The sequence below is a fragment of the Schistocerca cancellata genome, chromosome 12, assembly GCF_023864275.1.
Source record: "Schistocerca cancellata isolate TAMUIC-IGC-003103 chromosome 12, iqSchCanc2.1, whole genome shotgun sequence".
Taxonomy (NCBI): domain Eukaryota; kingdom Metazoa; phylum Arthropoda; class Insecta; order Orthoptera; family Acrididae; genus Schistocerca; species Schistocerca cancellata.
This window is the reverse complement of record NC_064637.1, coordinates 21,467,394-21,491,085: the sequence shown is the minus strand read 5'-3', so window position 1 is coordinate 21,491,085 and position 23,692 is coordinate 21,467,394. Positions and strand designations below refer to the sequence as shown.

Below are 23,692 nucleotides of genomic sequence, written 5' to 3'. Positions count from 1 at the left end.
CATCTGCCCCTGGAAATGTCTTAAAATTTAAAACTTCGTTCCTAAATCTCTGTCTTACCATTATATAATCTATCTGAAACCTGTCAGTATCTCCAGGCTTTTTCCATGTATACAATCTTCGTTTATGATTCTTGAACCAAGTGTTAGCTATGATTAAGTTGTGCTCTGTGCAAAATTCTACCAGGCGGCTTCCTCTTTCATTCCTTCCCCCCAATCCATATTCACCTACTAAGTTTCCTTCTCTCCCTTTTCCTACTGACGAATTCCAGTCTCCCATGACTATTAAATTTTCGTCTCCCTTAACTATCTGAATAATTTCTTTTATTTTGTCATACATTTCTTCCATTTCTTAGTCATCTGCAGAGCTAGTAGGCATATAAACTTGTATTACTGTACTAGGCGTGGGCTTCGTGTCTATCTCGGCCACAATAATGCGTTCACTATGCTGTTTGTAGTAGCTTACCCGCATTCCTATTTTTTTATTCATTATTGATCCTACTTCTGCATTGCCCCTATTTGATTTTGTATTCATAACCCTGTATTCGCCTGACCAAAAGTCTTGTTCCTCCTGACACCGAACTTCACTAATTCCCACTATCTAACTTTAACCTATCCATTTCCCTTTTTAAATTTTCTAACCTACCTGCCCGATTAAGGGATCTGACATTCTACGCCCCGATCTGTAGAATGCCAGTTTTCTTTCTCCTGATAACTAAGTCGTCCTGAGTAGTCCCAAGCCGGAGATCCCAATGGGGGACTATTTTACCTGTGGAATATTTTACCCAAGAGGACGTCATCATCATGTAACCATACAGTAAAGCTGCATGCCCTCGGGAAAAATTACGGATGTAGTTTCCTCTTGCTTTCAGCCGTTCGCAGTACCAGCACAGCAAGGCTGTTTTGGTTAGTGTTAAAAGGCCAGATCAGTCAATCATCCAGACTATTGCCCTTGCAGCTACTGAAAAGGCTGCTGACTCTCTTCCAGAACCACACATTTGTCTGGCCTCTCAACAGATGCCCCTCCGTTGTGGTTGCACCTACGGTACGGCTATCTGTATCTCTGAGGCGCGCAAGCCTCCCCACCAACGGCAAGGTCCATGGTTCATTGGGGGAGGAAGAAGATGCTGTGATATGCAAATGATTAGCTTCTCAGAGCATTCACACAAGTTTGTTGCCAGTGGTGACACCTACAACGTGCTGACATGAGGAAAGTTTCCAACCGATTTCTCACACACAACAGTTGACCGGCGTTGCCTGATGAAACGTTGTTGTGATGCCTCGTGTAAAGAGGGGAGATGTGTACCATCACGTTTCCGACTTTGATAAAGGTCGGATTGTAGGCTATCGCGATTGCAGTTTATCGTAGCGCGACATTGCTGCTCGTGTTTGTCGAGATCCAATGACTGTTGACAGAATATGGAATCGGTGAGTTCAGGAGGGTAATACGGAACGCCGTGCTGGATCCCATCGGCCTCGTATCACTAGCAGCCGAGATGACACGCATTTTATCCGCATGGCTGATGGATCGTACAGCCACATCTCGATCCCTCAGTTAACAGATGAAGACGTTTGCAAGACAATGACCATCTGCACGAGTTAGACGACGTTTGCAGCAGCACGGACTATCAGCGAGGAGACCGTGGCTGCGGTTACCCTTGACGCTGCATCACAGACAGGAGTGCCTGCGTTGGTGTACTCGACGACGAACCTTTGTGCACGAATGGCAAAACGTTATTTTTTCGGTTGAATCCAGATTCTGTTTACAGCATCATGATGGTCGCATCCGTGTTTGGCGACATCGCGGTGAACGCACATTTGTCATTGCCATACTGGCATATCACCCAGTGTGATTGTATGGGGTGCCATTGGTTACACGTCTTGGTCACCTCTTGTGCGCATTGACGGCACTTTGAACAGTGGAAGGTACATTTCAGATGTGTTACGACCTGTGGCTCTACCCTTCATTCGATCCCTGTGAAACCCTACATTTCAGCAGGATAATGCATGACCACATGTTGCAGGTTCTGTACGGACCTTTCTGGATACAGAAAATGTTCAACTGCTGCCCTGGCCAGCACATTCTCCAGATCTCTCGCCAACTGAAAACGTCTGGTCAATGGTGGCCGAGCAACTGGCTCTTCACAATACGCCAGTCACTACTCTTGATGAACTATGGTGTCATGTTGAAGCTGCATGGGCAGCTGTACCAGTACACCCCTTTCAAGCTCTGTTTGACTCAATGCCCAGGTGTATCAAGGCTGTTATTGTGGCCTGAGGTGGTTGTTCTGGGTACTGATTTCTCAGAATCTATGCACCCAAACTGCTTGAAAATGTAATCACATGTCAGTTGTAGTATAATATATCTGTCCAATGAATACCTGTTTATCATCTGCATTTCGTCTTGGTGTAACAATCTTAATGGCCAGTAGTGTAAAAATTTGTAACATCTAATATATCATCCTTGTAGCATGATATTTTATGACGTGCTGTCTGTCTGGCTTTTGTTTTTGGTTCTTCAGCTGATGTTGTTGTTGAGGTCTTCAGTCCTGAGACTGGTTTGATGCAGCTCTCCATGCTACTCTATCCTGTGCAAGCTTTTTCATCTCCCAGTACCTACTGCAACCTACATCCTTCTGAATCTGCTTAGTGTATTCATCTCTTGGTCTCCCTCTACGATTTTTACCCTCCACGCTGCCCTCCAATACTAAATTGGTGATCCCTTGATGCCTCAGAACATGTCCTACCAACCGATCCCTTCTTCTGGTCAAGTTGTGCCACAAACTTCTCTTCTCCCCAATCCTATTCAATACTTCTTCATTAGTTATGTGATCTACCCATCTAATCTTCAGCATTCTTCTGTAGCACCACATTTCGAAAGCTTCTATTCTCTTCTTGTCCAAACTATTTATCGTCCATGTTTCACTTCCATACATGGCTACACTCCATACGAATACTTTCAGAAATGACTTCCTGACACTTAAATCAATACTGGATGTTAACAAATTTCTCTTCTTCAGAAACGCTTTCCTTGCCATTGCCAGCCTACATTTTATATCCTCTCTACTTCGACCATCATCAGTTATTTTGCTCCCCAAATAGCAAAACTCCTTTACTACTTTAAGTGCCTCATTTCCTAATCTAATTCCCTCAGCATCACCCGACTTAATTACACTACATTCCATTATCCTTGTTTTGCTTTTGTTGATGTTCATCTTATATCCTCCTTTCAAGACACTGTCCATTCCATTCAACTGCTCTTCAAAGTCCTTTGCTGTCTCTGACAGAATTACAATGTCATCGGCGAACCTCAAAGTTTTTATTTCTTCTCCCTGAATTTTAATACCTACTCCGAATTTTTCTTTTGTTTCCTTTACTGCTTGCTCAATATACAGATTGAACAACATCGGAGAGAGGCTACAACCCTGTCTTACTCCCTTCCCAACCACTGCTTCTCTTTCATGTCCCTCGACTCTTATAACTGCCATCTGGTTTCTGTACAAATTGTAAATAGCCTTTCGCTCCCTGTATTTTACCCCTGCCACCTTTAGAATTTGAAAGAGAGTATTCCAGTCAACATTGTCAAAAGCTTTCTCTAAGTCTACAAATGCTAGAAATGTAGGTTTGCCTTTCCTTAATTTTTCTTCTAAGATAAGTCGTAAGGTGAGTATTGCCTCACGTGTTCCAGTGTTTCTACAGAATCCAAACTGATCTTCCCCGAGGTTGGCTTCTACTAGTTTTTCCATTCGTCTGTAAAGAATTTGTGTTAGTATTTTGCAGCTGTGACTTATTAAACTGATAGTTCGGTAATTTTCACATCTGTCAACACCTGCTTTCTTTGGGATTGGAATTATTACATTCTTCTTGAAATCTGAGGGTATTTCGCCTGTTTCATACATCTTGCTCACCAGATGGTAGAGTTTTGTCAGGACTGGCTCTCCCACGGCCGTCAGTAGTTCCAATGGAATATTGTCTACTCCGGGGGCCTTGTTTCGACTCAGGTCTTTCATTGCTCTGTCAAACTCTTCACGCAGTATCATATCTCCCATTTCATCTTCATCTACATCCTCTTCCATTTTCATAATATTGTCCTCAAGTACATCGCCCTTGTATAGACCCTCTATATACTCCTTCCACCTTTCTGCTTTCCCTTCTTTGCTTAGAACTGGGTTTCCATCTGAGCTCTTGATATTCATACAAGTCGTTCTCTTATCTCCAAAGGTCTCTTTAATTTTCCTGTAGGCGGTATCTATCTTACCCCTAGTGAGATAAGCCTCTACATCCTTACATTTGTCCTCTAGCCAACCCTGCTTAGCCATTTTGCACTTCCTGTCGATCTCATTTTTGAGACGTTTGTATTCCTTTTTGCCTGTTTCACTTACTGCATTTTTATATTTTCTCCTATCATCAATTAAATTCAATATTTCTTCTGTTACCCAAGGATTTCTACTAGCCCTCGTCTTTTTACCTGCTTGATCCTCTGCTGCCTTCACTACTTCATCCCTCAAAGCTACCCATTCTTATTCTACTGTATTTATTTCCCCCATTCCTGTCAATTGCTCCCTTATGCTCTCCTTGAATCTCTGTACAATCTCAGGTTCTTTCAGTTTATCCAGGTCCCATCTCCTTAAATTCCCACCTTTTTGCAGTTTCTTCTGTTTTAATCTACAAGTCATAACCAATAGATTGTGGTCAGAGTCCACATCTGCCCCTGGAAATGTCTTAAAATTTAAAACCTGGTTCCTAGTTCTGTCTTACCATTATATAATCTATCTGATACCTTTTAGTATCTCCAGGGGTCTTCCATGTACACAACCTTATTTCATGATTCTTAAACCAAGTGTTAGTTATGATTATGTTGTGCTCTGTGCAAAATTCTACCAGGCGGCTTCCTCTTTCATTTCTGTCCCCCAATCCATATTCACCTACTATGTTTCCTTCTCTCCCTTTTCCTACACTCGAATTCCAGTCACCCATGACTATTAAATTTTCGTCTCCCTTCACAATCTGAATAATTTCTTTTATTTCATCATACATTTCTTCAATTTCTTCGTCATCTGCAGAGCTAGTTGGCATATAAACTTGTACTACTGTAGTAGGTGTGGGCTTCGTATCTATCTTGGCCACAATAATACGTTCACTATGCTGTTTGTAGTAGCTTACCCGCATTCCTATTTTCCTATTCATTATTAAACCTACTCCTGCATTACCCCTATTTGATTTTGTGTTTATAACCCTGTAGTCACCTGACCAGAAGTCTTGTTCCTCCTGCCACCGAACTTCACTAATTCCCACTATATCTAACTTCAACCTATCCATTTCCCTTTTTAAATTTTCTAACCTACCTGCCCGATTAAGGGATCTGACATTCCATGCTCCGATCCGTAGAACGCCAGTTTTCTTTCTCCTGATAACGACATCCTCTTGAGTAGTCCCCGCCCGGAGATCCGAATGGGGGACTATTTTACCTCCGGAATATTTTACCCAAGAGGACGCCATCATCATTTAATCATAAAGTAAAGCTGCATGCCCTCGGGAAAAATTACGGCCGTAGTTTCCCCTTGCTTTCAGCCGTTCGCAGTACCAGCACAGCAAGGCCGTTTTGGTTATTGTTACAAGGCCAGATCAGTCAATAATCCAGACTGTTGCCCCTGCAACTACTGAAAAGGCTGCTGCCCCTCTTCAGGAACCACACGTTTGTCTGGCCTCTCAACAGATACCCCTCCGTTGTGGTTGTACCTACGGTACGGCTATCTGTATCGCTGAGGCACGCAAGCCTCCCCACCAACGGCAAGGTCCATGGTTCATGGGGGGTCAGCTGATGTAGGATTCATAATTTTTCTGATGTTTTACCAGTAAAAGTGGCTGGCATTGTCAAAGCTTCATCCTCCATTGCTGGTGGCGGAGTGTAGTGGAGTCGAGCTCGCAGCCGTAGATTTTATGTACCTTGTGTGCTGATGTCCAAGGGCCTCTTTCCATAGTCAATTCCGGTGTGGTTCTTAGCTTGCTATGTGCAGCAGTCGTTCTGCAGCATGGGAATTCAGGATCCATTCACCTTGAGGTGTTTTTCATTCTTGTTAGTGCCGTGTTTGTGTATTTCTGTAGCTGCTCTGATGAAGCAGGTGTGATAGCTTTTGTCTACAGCAGTAACATCCATTTTGATGAATTTTACTGTGCTCAGTCACACACAATGCGTACTATGTGGAAAAGTTTGTATTGGAATGACAGGATGATCAATGAATACCAGGACCACGTAAAATAAGCGGCATTGCAGGTTGGGGCAGGTGCAGAAATTTGTCATGGCAGAGCATGAGACCAGCCACATAGTAAAATTTGCTGACACAGAAGTTACTTGTGTAGAGATCAGCTATCACACCACCTTGTTCAGAGACGCCATAGAAATACGCAACATGACACTAGCTTCAACAAGAAAGAAGAAAGCTTAAAGGTGAACAGACCCTGGATTCCCTTGCAGCAGTGAATGACTGTTGCAGGTAGTAATGAGAGAACTGCACCGGAAATAACTACACCAAACCCAGCAGTCTGTGTGCCAGCAGTAGTCTGTTTGTGTGCCAGCAGTAGTCTGTGTGCCAGCAGTCTGTCACGAAACCTTCAACTACTTTCTACCATTTTTTGTGATGGACATGCAATTCTGTTCTTTTAATTTGAGTTAGTTTTTATGATGGCATTAGCTGAAATGGCATTATAAGTAAACATATTAAGTGATGCTGATGTTTTTATTTGTGGAATATTTACAATGATCATGGACTTGTACAGGAAATTTATTTCCTGTATTGTCACTTCCAGATTGTTGCATGAGAATCTCTATGTTGAAGCTTTAACATGACAATACATGTAATCATTTGTCATTGCAATAGCAAGATGGCATGTCTGCTTAATGATGGGACATATGTGGTGCACTTATGGTCTAGGGGTAGTACCTGTGAGTACTAATCAAACTGTACATGGTCCCAGGTTCGAAACATGCCACCACTTAAATTTGATTAATAATCGTGATTGTCAGCCAAAGACTTCCGGCATAACAAGCCACCCTCATTCTTTCAATGGTCGGCCTTCTCAAAAGGATGAGGAGTGGACAGAGGTTCAGAGCAACTGGGGTGGGTAACTGCCCTTAAAGGCAGAAAAATCAGCAAAGATAAACAGCATGAGGATGCAGAAGGCAAAGGAAACCACTGCATTAGAGGCACATAACTTGTATCCTCAGGACATGTGGCCTGTAAGTGAGAGTGTCATGATGACCTATCCATTGGCAAAAGATTCTGGACTAGTCCCCTGTTCAGATCTCTGGGAGGGGATTGCCATAGGGGAAGGTGACCGTGAGAAAAAGTTTCAATAATCAATGAAAGGATAACATTCTAAGAGTTTGGCCATTGAATTTCAGAAGTTCAAATGTGGCATGGAAGCTAGAAAATACTGAAAAGGGAAATGCAGAGGCTCAATCTAAATATAGTAGTAGTAGTGGTGAGTGAAGGGAAATGAAAAAGACAAAGATTTTTGGTCAGATGAGTATATGGTAATACCAACAACAGCAGAAAATGGTATAACATAAGAATAATTTATTATGAATAGTGTGTGCCCCCTTGCAGGTCCAGGGGCTAGAATAGGTCAAAAGTATTACTGCCTGTCATAAGAGGCGACTAAAAGGAGTCTCGTGCTTTTTGGCCTTTGTGATGGTCCTCTGTAGGATTTGACCTCCATTTTTCAAAATTTTCCTGACGAGCAAGCCAGTTGGGTAAGGGCACCTTACATGGTGCTTCGTGTCCATCGTGCATCGAGATATATAGCCAACTTCCTTCTTCTGGCATTGCAGTCCCACTCATCCTCCATCTCTTGGGTGAGGACACCTTTGTGATTGTTTTCCTCCACCCACTATGCAGTGTAGTTTCCTGCACCGATGATGACCATGGAATTCTTTGCACCTCATATCCAGCACTGTAGCATGTCCGTTGTGGTGGGGCTGCCATGTACCCTGTCGGTTGATGCCTCCACTGTTAACTCCCCACGTGTGCCAAGGAGTAGATGCCACTCACCCTGGGGCATCAGGACTCCCGGCAATGGCCATCATGCCAGGTGGCCTTTGCTGCGGCCGGGAGGTGCCCGTGCTCCCGCACCACCTACTTCGGGTGCAACAACCCCCCCCCCCCCTCCGCCCTCCCTCCCCAACCATCAGGGATTTCAGTCTCCACTTCTGAGCCAGAGAAGCGTAAGGCCTCTTCGGCTCCTCTCACCAGGAAGGGGTCCCTTTGGTCACTTTCTTCCAGGTTTCTGCTAGTGGGAAAGGTGACACCTGCCAGTGGCTGAAGAGCCCAAAAGCAGCTGGTTGTAGGGCTTCACACTCATCCTCAGTCCCAGAGACTAAATCAGTGAAGTCCTCCCAGCCAGGGAAACCCAAGGAACAGTGCGAGAAATCAGAAAAGAAGACCCCCAAGAACAAGGAACTTGTGGTGGCGCATACACCACTGCTTCCTAAAAGCTCTGCTGGACCCTCACACACAATGGATATAGACTGCTCGGGCAAAAAGTCGGTGGCAGCAGGTGACCCTGAGGCATAAACTGCCTCATTGAACGTTCCAAGCCTTCCCAGTCGCACGCTGATGTCATCCTCCAGTGGAATTGTGGCAGTTTTTTGCACCGCCTGGCTGAGCTATGGCAACTGTTAAGCTTTACACCTGCTTTCTGCATTGCCCTCCAGGAAACCTGGTTCCCGGCAATGCAGACCCCTGCCCTCTGCAACTATAAGGGATATTACATGAACCGTAGCTATTATAATAGTGTCGGGTGGAGTTCACATTTGTCGTAAACTCGGTCTGTAGTGAAAATGTGTGCCTTCAAACCCCTCTTGAAGCTGTGGCTGTCAGAATATGGATGACACTGGAAATAACTGTCTGCAACGTATATCTCCCTCCAGATGGTGCAGTACCCCTGAATGTATTAGATGCACTGATTTATAAACTCCCTAAACCTTTCCTACTTTTGGGAGATTTTAACGCCCATAACCCCTTGTGGGGTGGCACCGTGGTTACTGGCCGAGGCAGAGCTGTTGAAACTTTACTGACGCAATTCGATCTCTGCCTCCTAAATACTGGGCCCGCCACATATTTGAGTGTGGTTAGTTACTTGCGAATTGATTTATCAATTCGCAGCCCAGGACGTTTCCCATCTATCCACTGGAGATCACGTGACGACCTGTGTGGTAGTGACCACTTCCCCATCTTCCTGTCACTGCCCCTGTGTCAGGCCCACAGATGCCTGCCCAGATGGCCTTTAAACAAGGTGGATTGGGGAACTTTAACTTAAACTCTCCCTGACATGGTAACATCGATGTGACGGTTGAACAGGTGATCCCTCGCTCTTTAGGGTGCCCCCCCCCCCCCCCCCCCCCCCCCTCGGCGAGAAACAGTCCCTTGGTGGTCGCCGGAAATTACTGAGGCAATTAGTTGGCAAGCTCTACAGTGACATGAGCGGCACTCTTTACAGTATCTGATAGCCTTTAAGCGGCTCCGTACCCGTGTATGCCAGCTTGTAAAACGACGGAAACAGGAGTGTTGGTAGAGGTAAGTGTCGACCATTGGGTGCCATATGTCACCTTCCCATGTCTGGACAGAGATCAGATGTCTTTTTGGGTACCAGACCCCAACAGGTATCCCTGGTGTTACCGTCAATGGCGTGCTCTGTACCGACGCAAATGCGAATGCCGAGCACTATGTTTGAACCTCTGCGTTGGAGAACTACACCCCAGCCTTTTGCACCCTGAAACGGTGAGTGGAAAGTAAAGTCCTCTCATTCACTACACGCCACAGTGAACCCTTTAACGCTCGATTTATGGAGTGGGAGCTCCTCAGCGCACTTGCACATTGACCCGGCACAGCTCGTGGGCCGGATTGGATCCACATTCAGATGATCTCTCTTCTGACTACAAGTGCCATTTCCTCATCATCTTCAACTAGATCTGGTGTGATGGCCTCTTTTCATCGCAAGGCGGGAGAACACTGTCGTTCCACTGCTCAAACCCAGTAAAAACCCCCTTGATGCGGATAGTAATTGGCCCATCGGCCCTACCGACGTTCTTTATAAGCTGCTGGAACATATTGTGTGTTGGTTGTTGGGTTGGGAGATGGAGTCACATGGCCTACTAGCTCCATGTCAGGGCGGTTTCTGCCAGGGTCGCTCTACCACTGATAATCTTGTGTCCCTCAAGTCTGCCATCCAAACAGCCTTTTTCAGACACCAACATCTGGTTGCTGTCTTTTTTGACATACGTAAAGCATTTGACACGACCTGTTGACATCATATCCTTGCCACATTGTATAAGTGGGGTCTCCACTTATCCAAAACTTCCTCTAGCTCCGTACGCTGTGTCCAGGTTGGTGCCTCCCATAATCCGCCCCCCCCCCCCTCCCTCATATTCAGGAGAATGGCATTCCTCGGGGCTCCGTATTGTGTGTATCTCAATTTTGTAGTGCCAATCAACGGCTTAGCAGCAGCTGTAGGGCTGTTGGTCTCCCCTTCTCTGTATGCAGATGGCTTCTGCGTTTTGTACTGCTCCTCCAGTACTGGTGTTGCTGAGCAGCACATGCAGGGTGCCATTCACAAGGCACAGTCATGGGCTCTAGCCCACAGCTTCCAGTTTTCTGCCGCAAAATCGTGTGTCGTGCACTTCTGTCAGCGTCGTACCATTCGTCCGGAACCTGAACTTTATCTTATTGATGATCCACTCACTGTAGTGGGGATACAGTGATTCTTAGGACATCCAGAAGCTCAATTGACTTAGTCAGCGTAAGCAGAAGTGCTGGCAGCATCTCAGTGCCCTCCGCTGCCTGAGCAACACCAACTAGGGTGCAGATCGCTCTACGCTGCTGCAGCTCTACAGAGCCCTTGTTCAATCCTGCCTTCACTATGGGAGTCCGGTTTACGGCTCGGTGGTGCCCTCAGCATTGCATTTAGTCAACCCAGTGCACCACTGTGGCATTTGCCTAGCGACAGGAGCTTTTAGAAAGAGTCGTGTGACCAGTGTCCTGGTGGAGGCCGGAGTCCCTCGATTTTGGATCTGATGTGCACAACTGCTTGACAGTTTTGTTGCACACATTCGTAGCTCCTCTGAGCATCTGAATTACTGTCTTCTTTTCCCGCATGCAGCAGTTTACCTCCCGCATCGGCGGCCAACATTAGGGCTCACGATTTCGGTTCGCGTGTGATCCCTTCTCTCTGAACTGGAGTCCTTCTCTTTACCATCTCTGCTTGAGGTCCATTCACATACACCTCCATGGTGTATACCTAAGCCGAAACGTTGTCTGGACCTTTTGCACGACCCTAAGGACCATTTTAACACCGACACTCTCCGCTGTCGCTTCCTCTCAATTCTTGACGTGTACTGGGACTCTGAAGTTGTTTACTCGATGGCTGATGGTAATGTTAGCTTCGCCTATGTTCAGAGACCATATTGAACAGCATTCCTTGCCTGCCAGCTGCAGTGTATTTACTGCAGAGCTGGTGGCCACATCTCATCCACTTTAGTACATTCGTTCCTGTTCTGGTAAGCAGTTTCCTCTGTTCTGACTCCCTGAGCAGCTTACGAGCTACCGACCAGTGCTACCCTCACCATCCTTTAGTAGCAAACATGCAGGAGGCCACGTCTGCCTGGGAACGGTCCACTTGTTCAGTGGTGTTTGTGTGGACCCCAGGACACGTTGAAATCCCAGGTAACGAACTTGTTGACAGGCTATGCGGAAACCTCCCCTGGAGATGGATATCTCTAATGAAACTGCCCTGCGTTCTGTCTTATGTCGCAAGGTTTTTCAGCTTTGGGAGACGGAGTGACATAACAGTATGCACAACAAACTGTGTGTCATTAAGGAGACTGCGAATATGTGGAAGTCTTCCCTGCGAGCCTCTTGCATAGAATCAGTTGTTTGTCGACTCAGTATCGGCCGTACATGGCTCACACCTAGTTACCTTCTCCGTCACGAGGACCCACCTCAATATCGCTGTGGCTTCCAAATTACAGTTGTCCACCTCTTGCTGGACTGCCCACTTTTTGCTGCTCTGTGGCGGACTTTTAAATTTCCCAGCACCCTACCTTCGGTGTTAGGCGACAATGCTCCAACAGTAGCTCTAGTTCTATGTTCTATTTGTGAGGGTGTGTTTTATCATTTGATATGAGTTTTAGGGTATGTCCTTTGTCCCTCTGTGTCCTCCACTGTACGGCTTTTAGGGTGGTGGTTTTAATGTAATACAGAGTGGTTTGCTTCTCCTTTCTATTCTCATGATCAGCCAGCCATGGTAATCTGCATTCTAGTTTCTAATTTATCTTTTCTACTTCAGTAATTATCGTAAACCTCTTTCGGTCTCACTTTGACTCGGACACACAAACAAGTGATCGTTACTTAGTTTGTGGAATATGACAGTTTTGTCTCCTGTTAGGATTTTGTATCGACATCTTGCTTCCCGTTGATAGAATTTTTTAAGCATTTCCTTACAGTAATTGACACTTAAGTTTGGTGGCATTTGTTGGGAACAGATCTTTTTCATAGCTAGATCTTAATGCAAAATCAATTACGTTGAAGTCTCATCGTGCCTTGGGATGTATCACAATAAGTCGTGTGCCAGTCCTTTCGGATTTCATCTTAACATAATTTACTTCTCACAGAATCATGTTTGTGATGAATTGTAAACAGCCATCTGTGAAGGTGATTATCAAAAGTTGAACAATAGGATTTGAGGCACGGTTGTTGATTTTGGCCATTACAAAAATTGTAAAGTCGTATAACAAATCTCTCACACACAATTTCCATTTTTCGCAAGTTTCCTTAAATGCAAGCTGAAAAACCTTAGCCAGTTTCTGGTGAGCTGCTAGAATGAGTACGATACAACTGGTGTCGTGCTGAAGTGGGGTTGATTGGTTGTGATGACACAGTTCTGTAGCAGTGGCCTGAAGTCTAGTTTAGGGTGAAAGGTGATAACTTGGTCGAGTTGATGAAAGCAATGAAAGTGAATGCTAAGTAAAGGTTGTTGTAAGACTGGCATCTAGTATAGTCTAGGTTCATATTTGTTTGTATTTAAACAGTTCACTACAGCCGAACACTGGTTGTGCTGTTGTCATTCTAGTTGTTTGTCTGTTTCTGAGCTGTTTTTTCTAACAGTAACAAATGAAAAACTTTAAAACAGTGGTAACTGTGCATTTCACTAGGTGACACTACTGTGCTGTGTAATTTGCTAAATATTTGTAAATACCCTGATATTTTCTGATGTCTTGTAACTTTTGTATTTATATTATTTCTTTGACTATTAACTGTTATTTTTAACACGGCAAACCAATCGTAATAGCATGTTGTACTATCCAGTGTGTGTAATCCACAAATACGACCAATCATAGAAGACATGATGATGCGCATCTGTCCAGAAGAGGAGGTGAAGATGATACGGAGACGTGTGGCTTTGAGTGAAATGAAAAAGAAGTCTGAATCTGATGAAAAAAATGTAAGTTTGCACTATTTTAAAAAAGTCTCTGTGGTGATTATTTGCTGTTATATATTGTTAGAGGTCTAGTCGTAACAGATCTTCCTATCCATTCTTTTTGCATTAGCGTTACCATTACTGATACAGCTGTGATTTTCATCTGTACTTTATCATTCATAGACTACTTGAGCAGATAGCATCAGACCAGATCTATGTCATTCTCTTTTATGTATGTGCTTATTTAACCCAGAAATTGTCATGATGGTGTAAGATGTCTCACCATAACACTATGAATACAAGTAGCTCCAGTACACATGCACACAGAATGTTTTATGAGGCTAGGACAGTTGGTTAGCTGTGGTCTTGTTGAAGGCACATATCTGGTATTTGCCTGAAGTGATTTAGGAAAATGACAAAAAGCCAAAATCTGGGCGACAGGATAGAGCAAACTATCCCCGAAGATGAAGTCGGTGTCTGTACAACTGCAATGCTTCATTCAGTTGGTTCCAGTTGTTCATTGTTCTTATGTTAATTACATAACCTGCATGTACTCCCTCGATGGTAATATAGGTGAGCCATAATGGTGTGGTTAAGATTTGGGAAATCCAAGAATCTTGGGTTGTTGCCAGATTGTAATCAGTCACTTTCTGCTGCAAGCCTCGGTTCCACTTCAGTGTTCGGTGTGGCAGTGAAATGTTACATGTCTCAGTGATTGGGTATTTTTCATAACAGTCTGTATGCCATGTTCTGAGTGAGCAGACTATTATTTCAATTGCTCTGTCTGCAACAAATTTCAGCTGGTAATAGCGAATATACTGTTAATGATTTATTAGAGGAGGAGATGCACTTGGATCGTAAGAAGAGATTCCAAAATCGGATATTGGGTTTTAAGGCATACCCAGATGCAGATACTCGGATCACGATTGAGTAATGAAGAGTAGAGAGAAGTGTAAGATAATCTTCTGGAAGAATCAAAGTGGAAGGAGTTGGATACTGAAGCACTGAGGATGGGCGAGATGTGTTAGAGGTTATCTAAGGCTGTAGATGCTGTGACAAAAAATTCACAGTAGGCAGTTCAGTTGAAGAGGAATGAACTTTTCAAAAAAGGGCAGTCACTTAAGTTGAGCAGACAGACATAAAGGCAACGAAAGTGACTGTAAAGAAATGTTGGGTTACAGAAGAAATACAGGGTGAGCACAAAGTCTTGCCCTGATCATAAAAAATTATAACAGAATAACCATTTGTCATAATAAGTTACATTTGATGCTGTTACATAGGCTAGTGTTACTAGTTGTTGCGACCAGTAGATGGTGCTAGTGCTCCACAACACCAATGCGGTCTGTTAGGTCACGTTAATTGCTGGAGAAATGGCATCAGAGCAGGTGAAAGAGCAATGTGTGCTTTCTTTTCACAAAACGAAATCACCAGTCGGTGTTCGGCGTAAATTTCGGGCTTCCTATGGACGCAGCCCTCCTGACTTTAAATCGGTAAAGCGAGGTATGCAAAGTTTAACGAAACGGGCAGTGTTGAAGATCGTCCTCGAAGTGGCAGGCCTTGTGTAAGTGATGCAACTGTTGATAGTGTTAGACAATCATTTCGACAGAGTCCGTCTAAATCGACTCGTCGAGCTTCTTGTGAACTTCAAATATCGCAAGCAAGTGTGGTGAAGATTCTTCATGAAAGGCTTAGGTTGTGTGCTTACAAAGTGCAAATCTTGCAGGCCTTGCAACTGAATGATTTGCTGACACATGCTGAATTTGCAGCTGAGATTCTAAACAGGATTGATGGTGCTAATGATTACTTAAATCGCATATTCTTTACTGATGTATCCACCTTTCGTGTCAGCGGAATGGTAAAGAGGCATAATGTCCATACAAGGGGTTCAGAGTCTCTACATGCTACTGTACAGTTACTGTGAAACAGTGAAAAAATGAATGTTTGGTGTGGCCTCATGCATAACAAGGTTTTTGGTCTGTTTTTCATCACGCAAAAATCCATTACCGCTAACATTTACTTCCATGTTTGGCAACAGTTCATTGCCACACAGTTAGAAGAATATAGACCGTGGATACTTTTCCAGCAAGATGGAGCACCCCCCATTGGGCTTTGATAGTGCGTGATTTCCTGGATGAAACATTTCCGGATCGGTGGCTTGCAAAGAACGGTCCAACACCCTGGCCACCCTGCTCTCCAGATATTACGCCCCTTCACCTTTTTTTCTGGGGCTATATCGAGGACAGTCTTCGTCACACCAGTTGCTGACATTGATGAACTGAAGGCTAGGATACAAGTTGCTGTGGATACCGTGACAGAATACATGTTACGAAACACCTGGTGGGAACGTGAATACCACCTCAACATTCTCCAAGCTACCGAGGGAGCACACATTGAGGTTTACTAACATAAGTGGTCTAAAAAAAACTAGTAACTAGTAACGGCATCAAATGTAAATTATTATGTACTTTCAACATAGCAGCACAGTCAGCAATTGTGATAATCTAATATATAAGAAACTATCAGCCTCGATTGTGGTAATGAAACAAACCTTTACCTAGGTTTCAGCCCAAATATTTGAGCCTTCTTCAGAAGATATACCTGAATCTATAATTTGTCTAAGAGGGCATGGTCTAGAAATAAGACATGCCCTCTTAGACAAATTATAGATTCAGGTATATATTCTGAAGACGGGTCAATTATTTGGGCTGAAACCTAGGTAAAGATTGGTTTCATTACCGCAATCAAGGCTGATAGTTTCTTATATATTAATAAATTATTATGTCAAATGGTTATTCTGTAATTGTTTTAATCATAGCTGCACTAGTTGGAACACTCTCCCATAACCTCCAGGCCTCGATCTTCCCTAATTGCTGTCCTCCATCTGCCTCTGCCCACTTCTCTTCTCCCCCTCTGTAGCACTGCACACCAGTGTGCATGGGTCAGTGAAGTGGTGAAATGCACCTATTCTAAACTTGCCAAATTACTTGTGCTCGAGCTACAGAAAGTGGTATTAGTTGGGGTAATACACTGATGACTTCAGGGAATTGCTTCCGATGTATGAACACACAGGCTAAGAAGTGCACTGACCAGTGAAGGAGGTTATTGAGAGTAACATAGTACTTTTTAATTTCATTTATCTTCAGTAAAATTTGTAAGCAAATGTGGTGCCATATTATGTCTGAATTACCTTCATTCAAATATTTCTTGGAATAGTCTTTCGCCGGCCGGAGTGGCCGTGCGGTTCTAGGCGCTACAGTCTGGAGTCGGGCAACCGCTACAGTCGCAGGTTCGAATCCTGTCTCGGGCATGGATGTGTAGGATGTCCTTAGGTTAGTTAGGTTCAATTAGTTCTAAGTTCTAGGTGACTGATGACCTCAGAAGTTAAGTCGCATAGTGCTTAGAGCCTTTTGAATCAATAGTCTTTCATTGTGACATTCTCAACCATTTTGTTTCAAATACTACTTCCAAATCAGTTTAAAGTTGATGTGACATGCTTTTGGTTTTGGTTGACACTATTTTTGAATACTGAGGCGAGTATTTTTTGTACTGTAGAACAATAAAAATTCATTAGTAAATTTGTTGTGAGCTACTTTACCTTTCCTTCATACTGTGTTCTAATAACTTTCCTCAGTATAAATAAAATATATAGTAAATTATTACATATTCCTGTTGTTACAGAGTATTAATATTGAACATGCTATTCATATTGAACATTATACTGGGTGTACATAAAGTCCAGGAACACTTTAAATTATTTATTGCACACGAACTAAATATTGTACAGATGTCATGCATATTGCATTTTGAAGAGAAACTCTGAAAGGTGCGTTTTTTTGCAAGCATTGAGTATGCAAACCGTGAGTGACTCGGCAGATGTCAATATGGTAATAGAATTCTTGCCATGCCCGTACCAGTGTGGCAGTCACTTCTTGTATTCTCCCGGAGCTCTTCTACGTTGAGTGGTAGAAGCAGTACGTACACCAGATCATTAATTTGTCCCCATAGAAAAAAAGTCTCACAGTGTGATTTGGCGATTGGGGAAGCCATTTCATGAAGCAGCTGTCCCCTTCTGTAACACGGCCGTGTTTTGGCTAGCACTGACTATTGGCAAATTGCCAAACTACGCTATGGCTGTATATATGTGGGGGGGGGGGGGGGGGAGAGAGACTTTGAGTTTCTCTTCAAAATGACATATGTATGATATCTGTACAGTGTTTGGTTCTTGTGCAATAAATAATTGAAAGTGTTCCCGGACTTGATGTACACCCTGTATTCATATTTCTTAGCAAACTTGTTTACAATGCTAGCTCAATGTGTAATAACCACCATTAAATCAAGTGGCAACTAAAAGTGTTTAATTAGCAGCCATGGAAGTTAGATAAATAAAACTTGCTCTCACATACAACAAAAAATTACTTCTGGAAAATTTGGAATTTCAACCTGGAAATCTCAGAAATTGTATGATGAGTCATCACCTTGAGCTTTTTTGCATGTTGATTGTTTTCCATATTTCTCAGCACTGACAGACAGTTTACTAAATTTATTGAAAATATTTATATAGTATGTCTGTCTTCCATAAACAGCTATCTGATGACTGACACTGGTCTATCAGTCCAGTTGTCATTACATTGAAGCCAAACCCACAAAAATAACAACTAATTATTAATAATGCTGCATTTTATTTCTTGCAGTCAAAGGAAGAAGAAAGGTTAGCATTGCTAAGAGAATACAGAGCATTAAAAATGGAAGTCCAGGAAAAGAAAGCAAAGGAATTAGCACAAAAGGAGAGGATAGAATCTCTTAAAAGAGAGATCAAAGAAAAACGTACGTCTTTTCCAATGTTGGTTAGTTAATGCCTTGTAATATGCAATAGTTGATTTTAATTATTGTTAATATTACTATTACTCGTAGTGTTTCAATATTTATACCACCATACTGCTGAAATTCAGTCCCAGTAGTGATCATTCAAATGGTGTCATAAACTGTTTTTGAGAGTGTGCTACAGAAAGTGCTAAAGTTGGAGAAAAATGTATGAGAATTCAGGCAAAGGAATTGCTAAAAGTATATAGACATGGGCACCATTAAAAGGACAGACTGCTAAAATACTACTTTGATGGTTGCTAGAAAGTTTTTCCTTTACTGTAGTGTAAATGATGTGCTGCTACTCTGTCAGAAGATTATAGGCATCTTTGCAATCATCCAATATCTTTCTTAGAAGCAGAGCCACATGACATCATCTGAAAATCTTTTTGGAAGGTTTCACATCCACATATATGCATTATTCCATCCAGGAATTTCCAGTGTTATGCATTCCCACATGTTGCATGATGTTGAAGAGAGAGCGGGGAGGGGGGGGGGGGGTTGAGAGAGAGAGAGAGAGAGAGAGAGAGAGAGAGAGAGAGAGAGAGAGAGAGAGAGAGAGAGAGAGACTGACTGACTGAAGGTCATCAGTAAAGAACATGTAACTAACATTTCACAATTTGTTGTGATCAACCATAAAGGAACTAGTAGTACATTGGTAATAAAAAAATACATGCATAATAAATATACTCATTTCAAAGATGTTTCCTTTTCAGTGTATTATACTTGAACTATTTTCTCTACCGTGATCAATTCGATGAGATGATAGGAGTTATACAGTTGCTCTCAGATCCGCAGCACTGTAGCAGATGTGATTTCATGTCAACATCTAGATAGTTCTTTGCTCCAGGAATGCATCATTGTTTCACTTTTTGTCTTCATTTTACAACTCCTTTTAGACACATTCATTGTGATCAACCATTCTTCAGAGACCTTTAATGTGTGACAAAATTAGTGTTGCTTGCAAATGTCAAATTTTTGAATTGTTCTCCTTGCATTTTGATTCCTTTGTCAAATTTTTCTGTTGTCCTCCACTGCTTGTTCAGTCTACCTATTGAATAGCATTGGGGATAGGCTACAAACCTGATTCACTCCATTCTTGATCACTGCTTCCCTTTCGTGTCCTCAGACTCACAGCTGCATTCTGGTTTTTATAAAAGTTGTAAATAGTCTTTTGCTCCCTTTTTTAATTATACAACTTTCAGTATTTCAAATAGTGTATTCCAGTCAAATTTGTCAAAAGAATTTATGTAAATCTACAAATGCTATAAATACTGATTTGCCTTTCTTTAACCAATCTTCTAAGATAAATGGCAGGATCCATATTGCCTCATATGGTCCTACATTTCTCCAGGGAGATGTGATTATTCAGAAGTAATGACAAGGATGGGCTTTCTGTAAGTTCTGGTAGAAGTCTTGTCTGTATGTAGCCACTTTGTCAGTGACATTGTTGTCAAGGTTATGCAGTGCACACAGCCAAAGAAAGTGTCAGGACTGTTTGACTGGTGAAATGAAAGCTTTGAAAAAACTTGACTAATGCCAAATGAAAAGGCAGAGTAACAGGCGGAATATAATGCCCAATTAAGTCCCACCTCCAAGGTGTCATTGAGGCAAACAGTATCACTTTTGTGAGGAGTGCCAAAGACAATCACACAGTTGGCTATGGTGCTGAGTCCTCTCTCCACCCCACCCCCCACCCCCTCCCCTTTTCCCCACAGCATGACACAGCAGATGTCTGTTTGCCATGGGAATTAAAGGTGACAATGTCAGCTTGTCCTCAGGAAATGTAATCTGTCATTTTTGTATTGGCCTAGTCTGCAATTTCGTAGACACAGCCTTTGATCCCATAAAAGCATTATAACTGCCATATTTTGAAGGTAAAAACAGTCACTCGGCAATCTACACATTGTGATTTCACTATTTCTTGGTTGACATTGCGTGATGGGCTAACAGCTTGAAAGTAAGGAAATTATTCAGTATTATGTGAATGAAAAGGTGTATACAGGGTTGTCCATTGATCGTGACTAGGCCAAATATCTCATGAAATGAGTGTCAAACGAAAAAACTACAAAGAACGAAACTTGTTTAGCTTGAAAGGGGAAACCAGACGGCACTATGGTTGGCTCGCTAGATGGCGCTGCCATAGGTCAAACAGATATCAACTGTGTTTTTTTAAATAGGAACCCCCATTTTTTATTACATATTCATGTAGTATGTACAGAAATATGAATGTTTTAGTTGGACCACTTTTTTCGCTTTGTAATAGATGGCGCTGTAATAGTCACAAACGTATAAGTATGTGGTATCACGTAACTTTCCGCCAGTGTGAATGGTATTTGCTTCGGGATGCATTACCTGTGTTAAAATGGACTGTTCACAAATTGCGGAAAAGGTTGATATCGTGTTGACGTATGGCTATTGTGATCAAAATGCCCAATGGGCGTGTGCTATGTATGCTGCTCAGTATCCTGGACTAAATCATCCAAGTGTCCAGACCGTTCGCCAGATAGTTACCTTATTTAAGGAAACAGTGTTCAGCCACATGTGAAACGTCAACCACGACCTGCAACAAATGATGATGCCCAAGTAGGTGTTTTAGCTGCTGTTGTGGCTAATCTGCACATCAGTAGCGGACAAATTGAGCGAGAATCGGGTAGCAGACAAATTGAGCGAGAATTGGGAATCTCAAAAACATCTGTGTTGAGAATGCTACATCAACATCAATTGCACCCGTACCATATTTCTGTGCACCAGGAATTACATGGCAACGACTTTGAACGTCGTATACAGCTCTGCCACTGGGCACAAGAGAAATTACGGGATGATGACAGATTTTTGCACGTGTTCTATTTTACGACGAAGCGTCATTCACCAACATTGGTAACGTAAACCGGCATAATGTGCACTATTGGGCAACGGAAAATCCACAGTGGCTCTGAAAAGTGGTACATCAGCGACCTTGGCGGGTTAATGTATGGTGTGGCATTATGGGAGCAAGGATAATTGGCCCCCATTTTATCGATGGCAATCTGAATGGCGCAATGTATGCTGATTTCCTACGTAATGTTCTACCGATGTTACTACAAAATGTTTATCTGCATGACAGAATGGCAATGTACTTCCAACATGATGGATGTCCGACACATAGCTGGCGTGCGGTTGAAGCGGTATTGAATAGCATATTTCATGACAGGTGGATTGGTCGTCGGAGCACCATACCGTGGCCCGCACGTTCACCAGATCTGACGTCTCCGGATTTATGTCTGTGGGGAAAGTTGTAGGATATTTGCTATCGTGATCCACCGACAACGCCTGACAACATGCGTCAGTGCATTGTCAATGCATGTGCGAACATTACGGAAGGCGAACTACTTGCTGTTGAGAGGAATGTTGTTACAGGTATTGCCAAATGCATTGAGGTTGACTGACATGATTTTGAGCATTTATTGCATTAATGTGGCATTTACAGGTAATCATGCTGTAACAGCATGCATTCTCAGAAATAAGTTCACAAAGGTACATCTATCACATTCGAGCAACTGAAATAAAATGTTCAAATGTACCTACGTTCTGTATTTTAATATAAAAAACCTACCGGTTACCAACTGTTCGTCTAAAATTGAGCCATATGTTTGTGACTATTACAGCACCATCTATCACAAAGTGGTCCAACTAAAACATTCATATTTCTTTACGTACTACACAAATATGTAATAAAAAGTGGGGGTTCCTATTTTAAAAAATGCAGTTGATATCTATTTTACCTATGGTAGTGCCGTCTAGCGGGCCAACCATAGCGCCATCTGGTTTCCCCCTTCAAGCTAGACAAGTTTCGTTCGTTGTAGTTCTTTTGTTTGATGCTTATTTCGAGAGCTATTTGGCCCAGTCATGATCAATGGACCACCCTGTATAGTTGAAGCTTACATTTGTACTGGCTCATAAAATTGTTCAAACACTGCCTAAATATTTAGCACTCTATGAAAGAGTAATATTCAGAAGTTGGTAACAAAATGGTGATGCAGCGGTGTCTTATTCTGATTGTAACTGTAAGTCTTCTGTTAGTAATATGGAGCTGGTTGTTTAATAGGACCGTACCAAGACATTAGTTTTCAGGACAATGAAAAACATGAAACACTGCATAAAAATTCCCCCCAGGGGGTCCACAACTCTTTTGTGGATACGTGCGTAGCGAGCACGGGACCCCGAGCTAATGTGGCCTTCCTTCCTTTCCGGGCTGCATACCTTCCCATTCCACATCCTTCCCCATCCCTATCTTCGCCCCTCCTCCCCTCACCTCTGGCTCTTTCCTTCCCTTTCTCCCCATCTGGGAGTATGGTTTGTGCCTACGTCCGGAGACGGATGCTCGTAAATGTACTGCATTCTTCGCCTTTCTTGCTTTTATGTCTTCTTCCTTCCTTTGTCCTTCCCTTTTTCCTTACCTCTTCTCTTTCCCTTTTCTCCGCTGCGGTGTTTGAGACCTCTCTTCTTTCCTTTCCCTTTCTCTTTCTTCCTCCCTGTGCGTGTCTGAAGGCCGACCCACGCTCTTCGTGCGTAGCCGGTGACAGGGTAACGCGTAATTCCCCGCCCCGGGTAGACAGGTAGGACACGTACGTACCCGCTGGTAACGGCCAGGCCCAGGGAGGGGTGATTACCCGAGCTGATACCTTCCGAAAATGCCGATTGGTCCCTCCGTCCGTTTGTCGGGAGGTGTGACCTGAGGTGTGAACAATCACCTAAGGCGGGAGTGCCCTCAGAGAGGGCCCCCACAAGGGAGGAGCGCGCCATCGGAGACGCCGGTAATCATGGGGGATTCTTCCGCAATGGTTTCCTCACCTTCCACTATGTCTGCTCACAAACGTAAGTATACTGAGTCTCAGCCACAGACGATTCTTCCATCGTTGCCACAGTTCCTTGTTGTTTCTCGGACTGATGAAGGTCAAGACTTCTCCACGGTCAACCCTTTCATTATTCAGAAAGGTGTCGACGCAATTGCAGGTCCTGTAAAGTCTTGTTCCAGATTACGGAATGGCACCCTGTTGTTAGAAACACACAGTGCCCTCCAGGCACAAAAATTGCTGCGTACTTCTCTGCTCCACACCTTTCCTGTCCGGGTGGAACCGCACCGAACCTTAAATTCCTCGCGTGGATTCGTTTATACACGCTCCCTCGATGTATTGTCTGACGAAGAAATTCAGCACTATCTGTCTGACCAGGGCGTAACGGCAGTTCATAGAGTAATGAAACGGGTTGACACGAACATCATTCCAACCCGCACTGTCTTCTTGACATTTGACACAGTTCAACTCCCATCGAAAATCAAAGCTGGCTATGAGATAATTTCCGTTCGCCCTTACGTCCCGAA

General features: G+C 43.3%; 2 protein-coding genes across 5 annotated transcripts in view; both read left to right on the top strand.

The window, feature by feature from the left end:
- Positions 1 to 23,692, top strand: part of LOC126109576 (uncharacterized) — a 558,983-nt gene that overhangs the window by 217,259 nt on the left and 318,032 nt on the right. The window lies entirely within an intron of this gene.
- LOC126109579 (coiled-coil domain-containing protein 144A-like) overlaps positions 1 to 23,692 on the top strand; it is a 343,757-nt gene that overhangs the window by 2,123 nt on the left and 317,942 nt on the right. For 3 of the 4 annotated variants that reach the window (XM_049914612.1, XM_049914614.1, XM_049914611.1), the window contains exons 2-3: positions 13,359 to 13,494; positions 18,162 to 18,294. The exons of the other annotated variant lie outside the window; for it this stretch is intronic. In XM_049914612.1, coding sequence (XP_049770569.1) covers positions 13,359 to 13,494; positions 18,162 to 18,294 — 269 coding nt within the window. The remainder of the gene's footprint in view (positions 1 to 13,358; positions 13,495 to 18,161; positions 18,295 to 23,692) is intronic. 4 annotated transcript variants of the gene reach the window in all.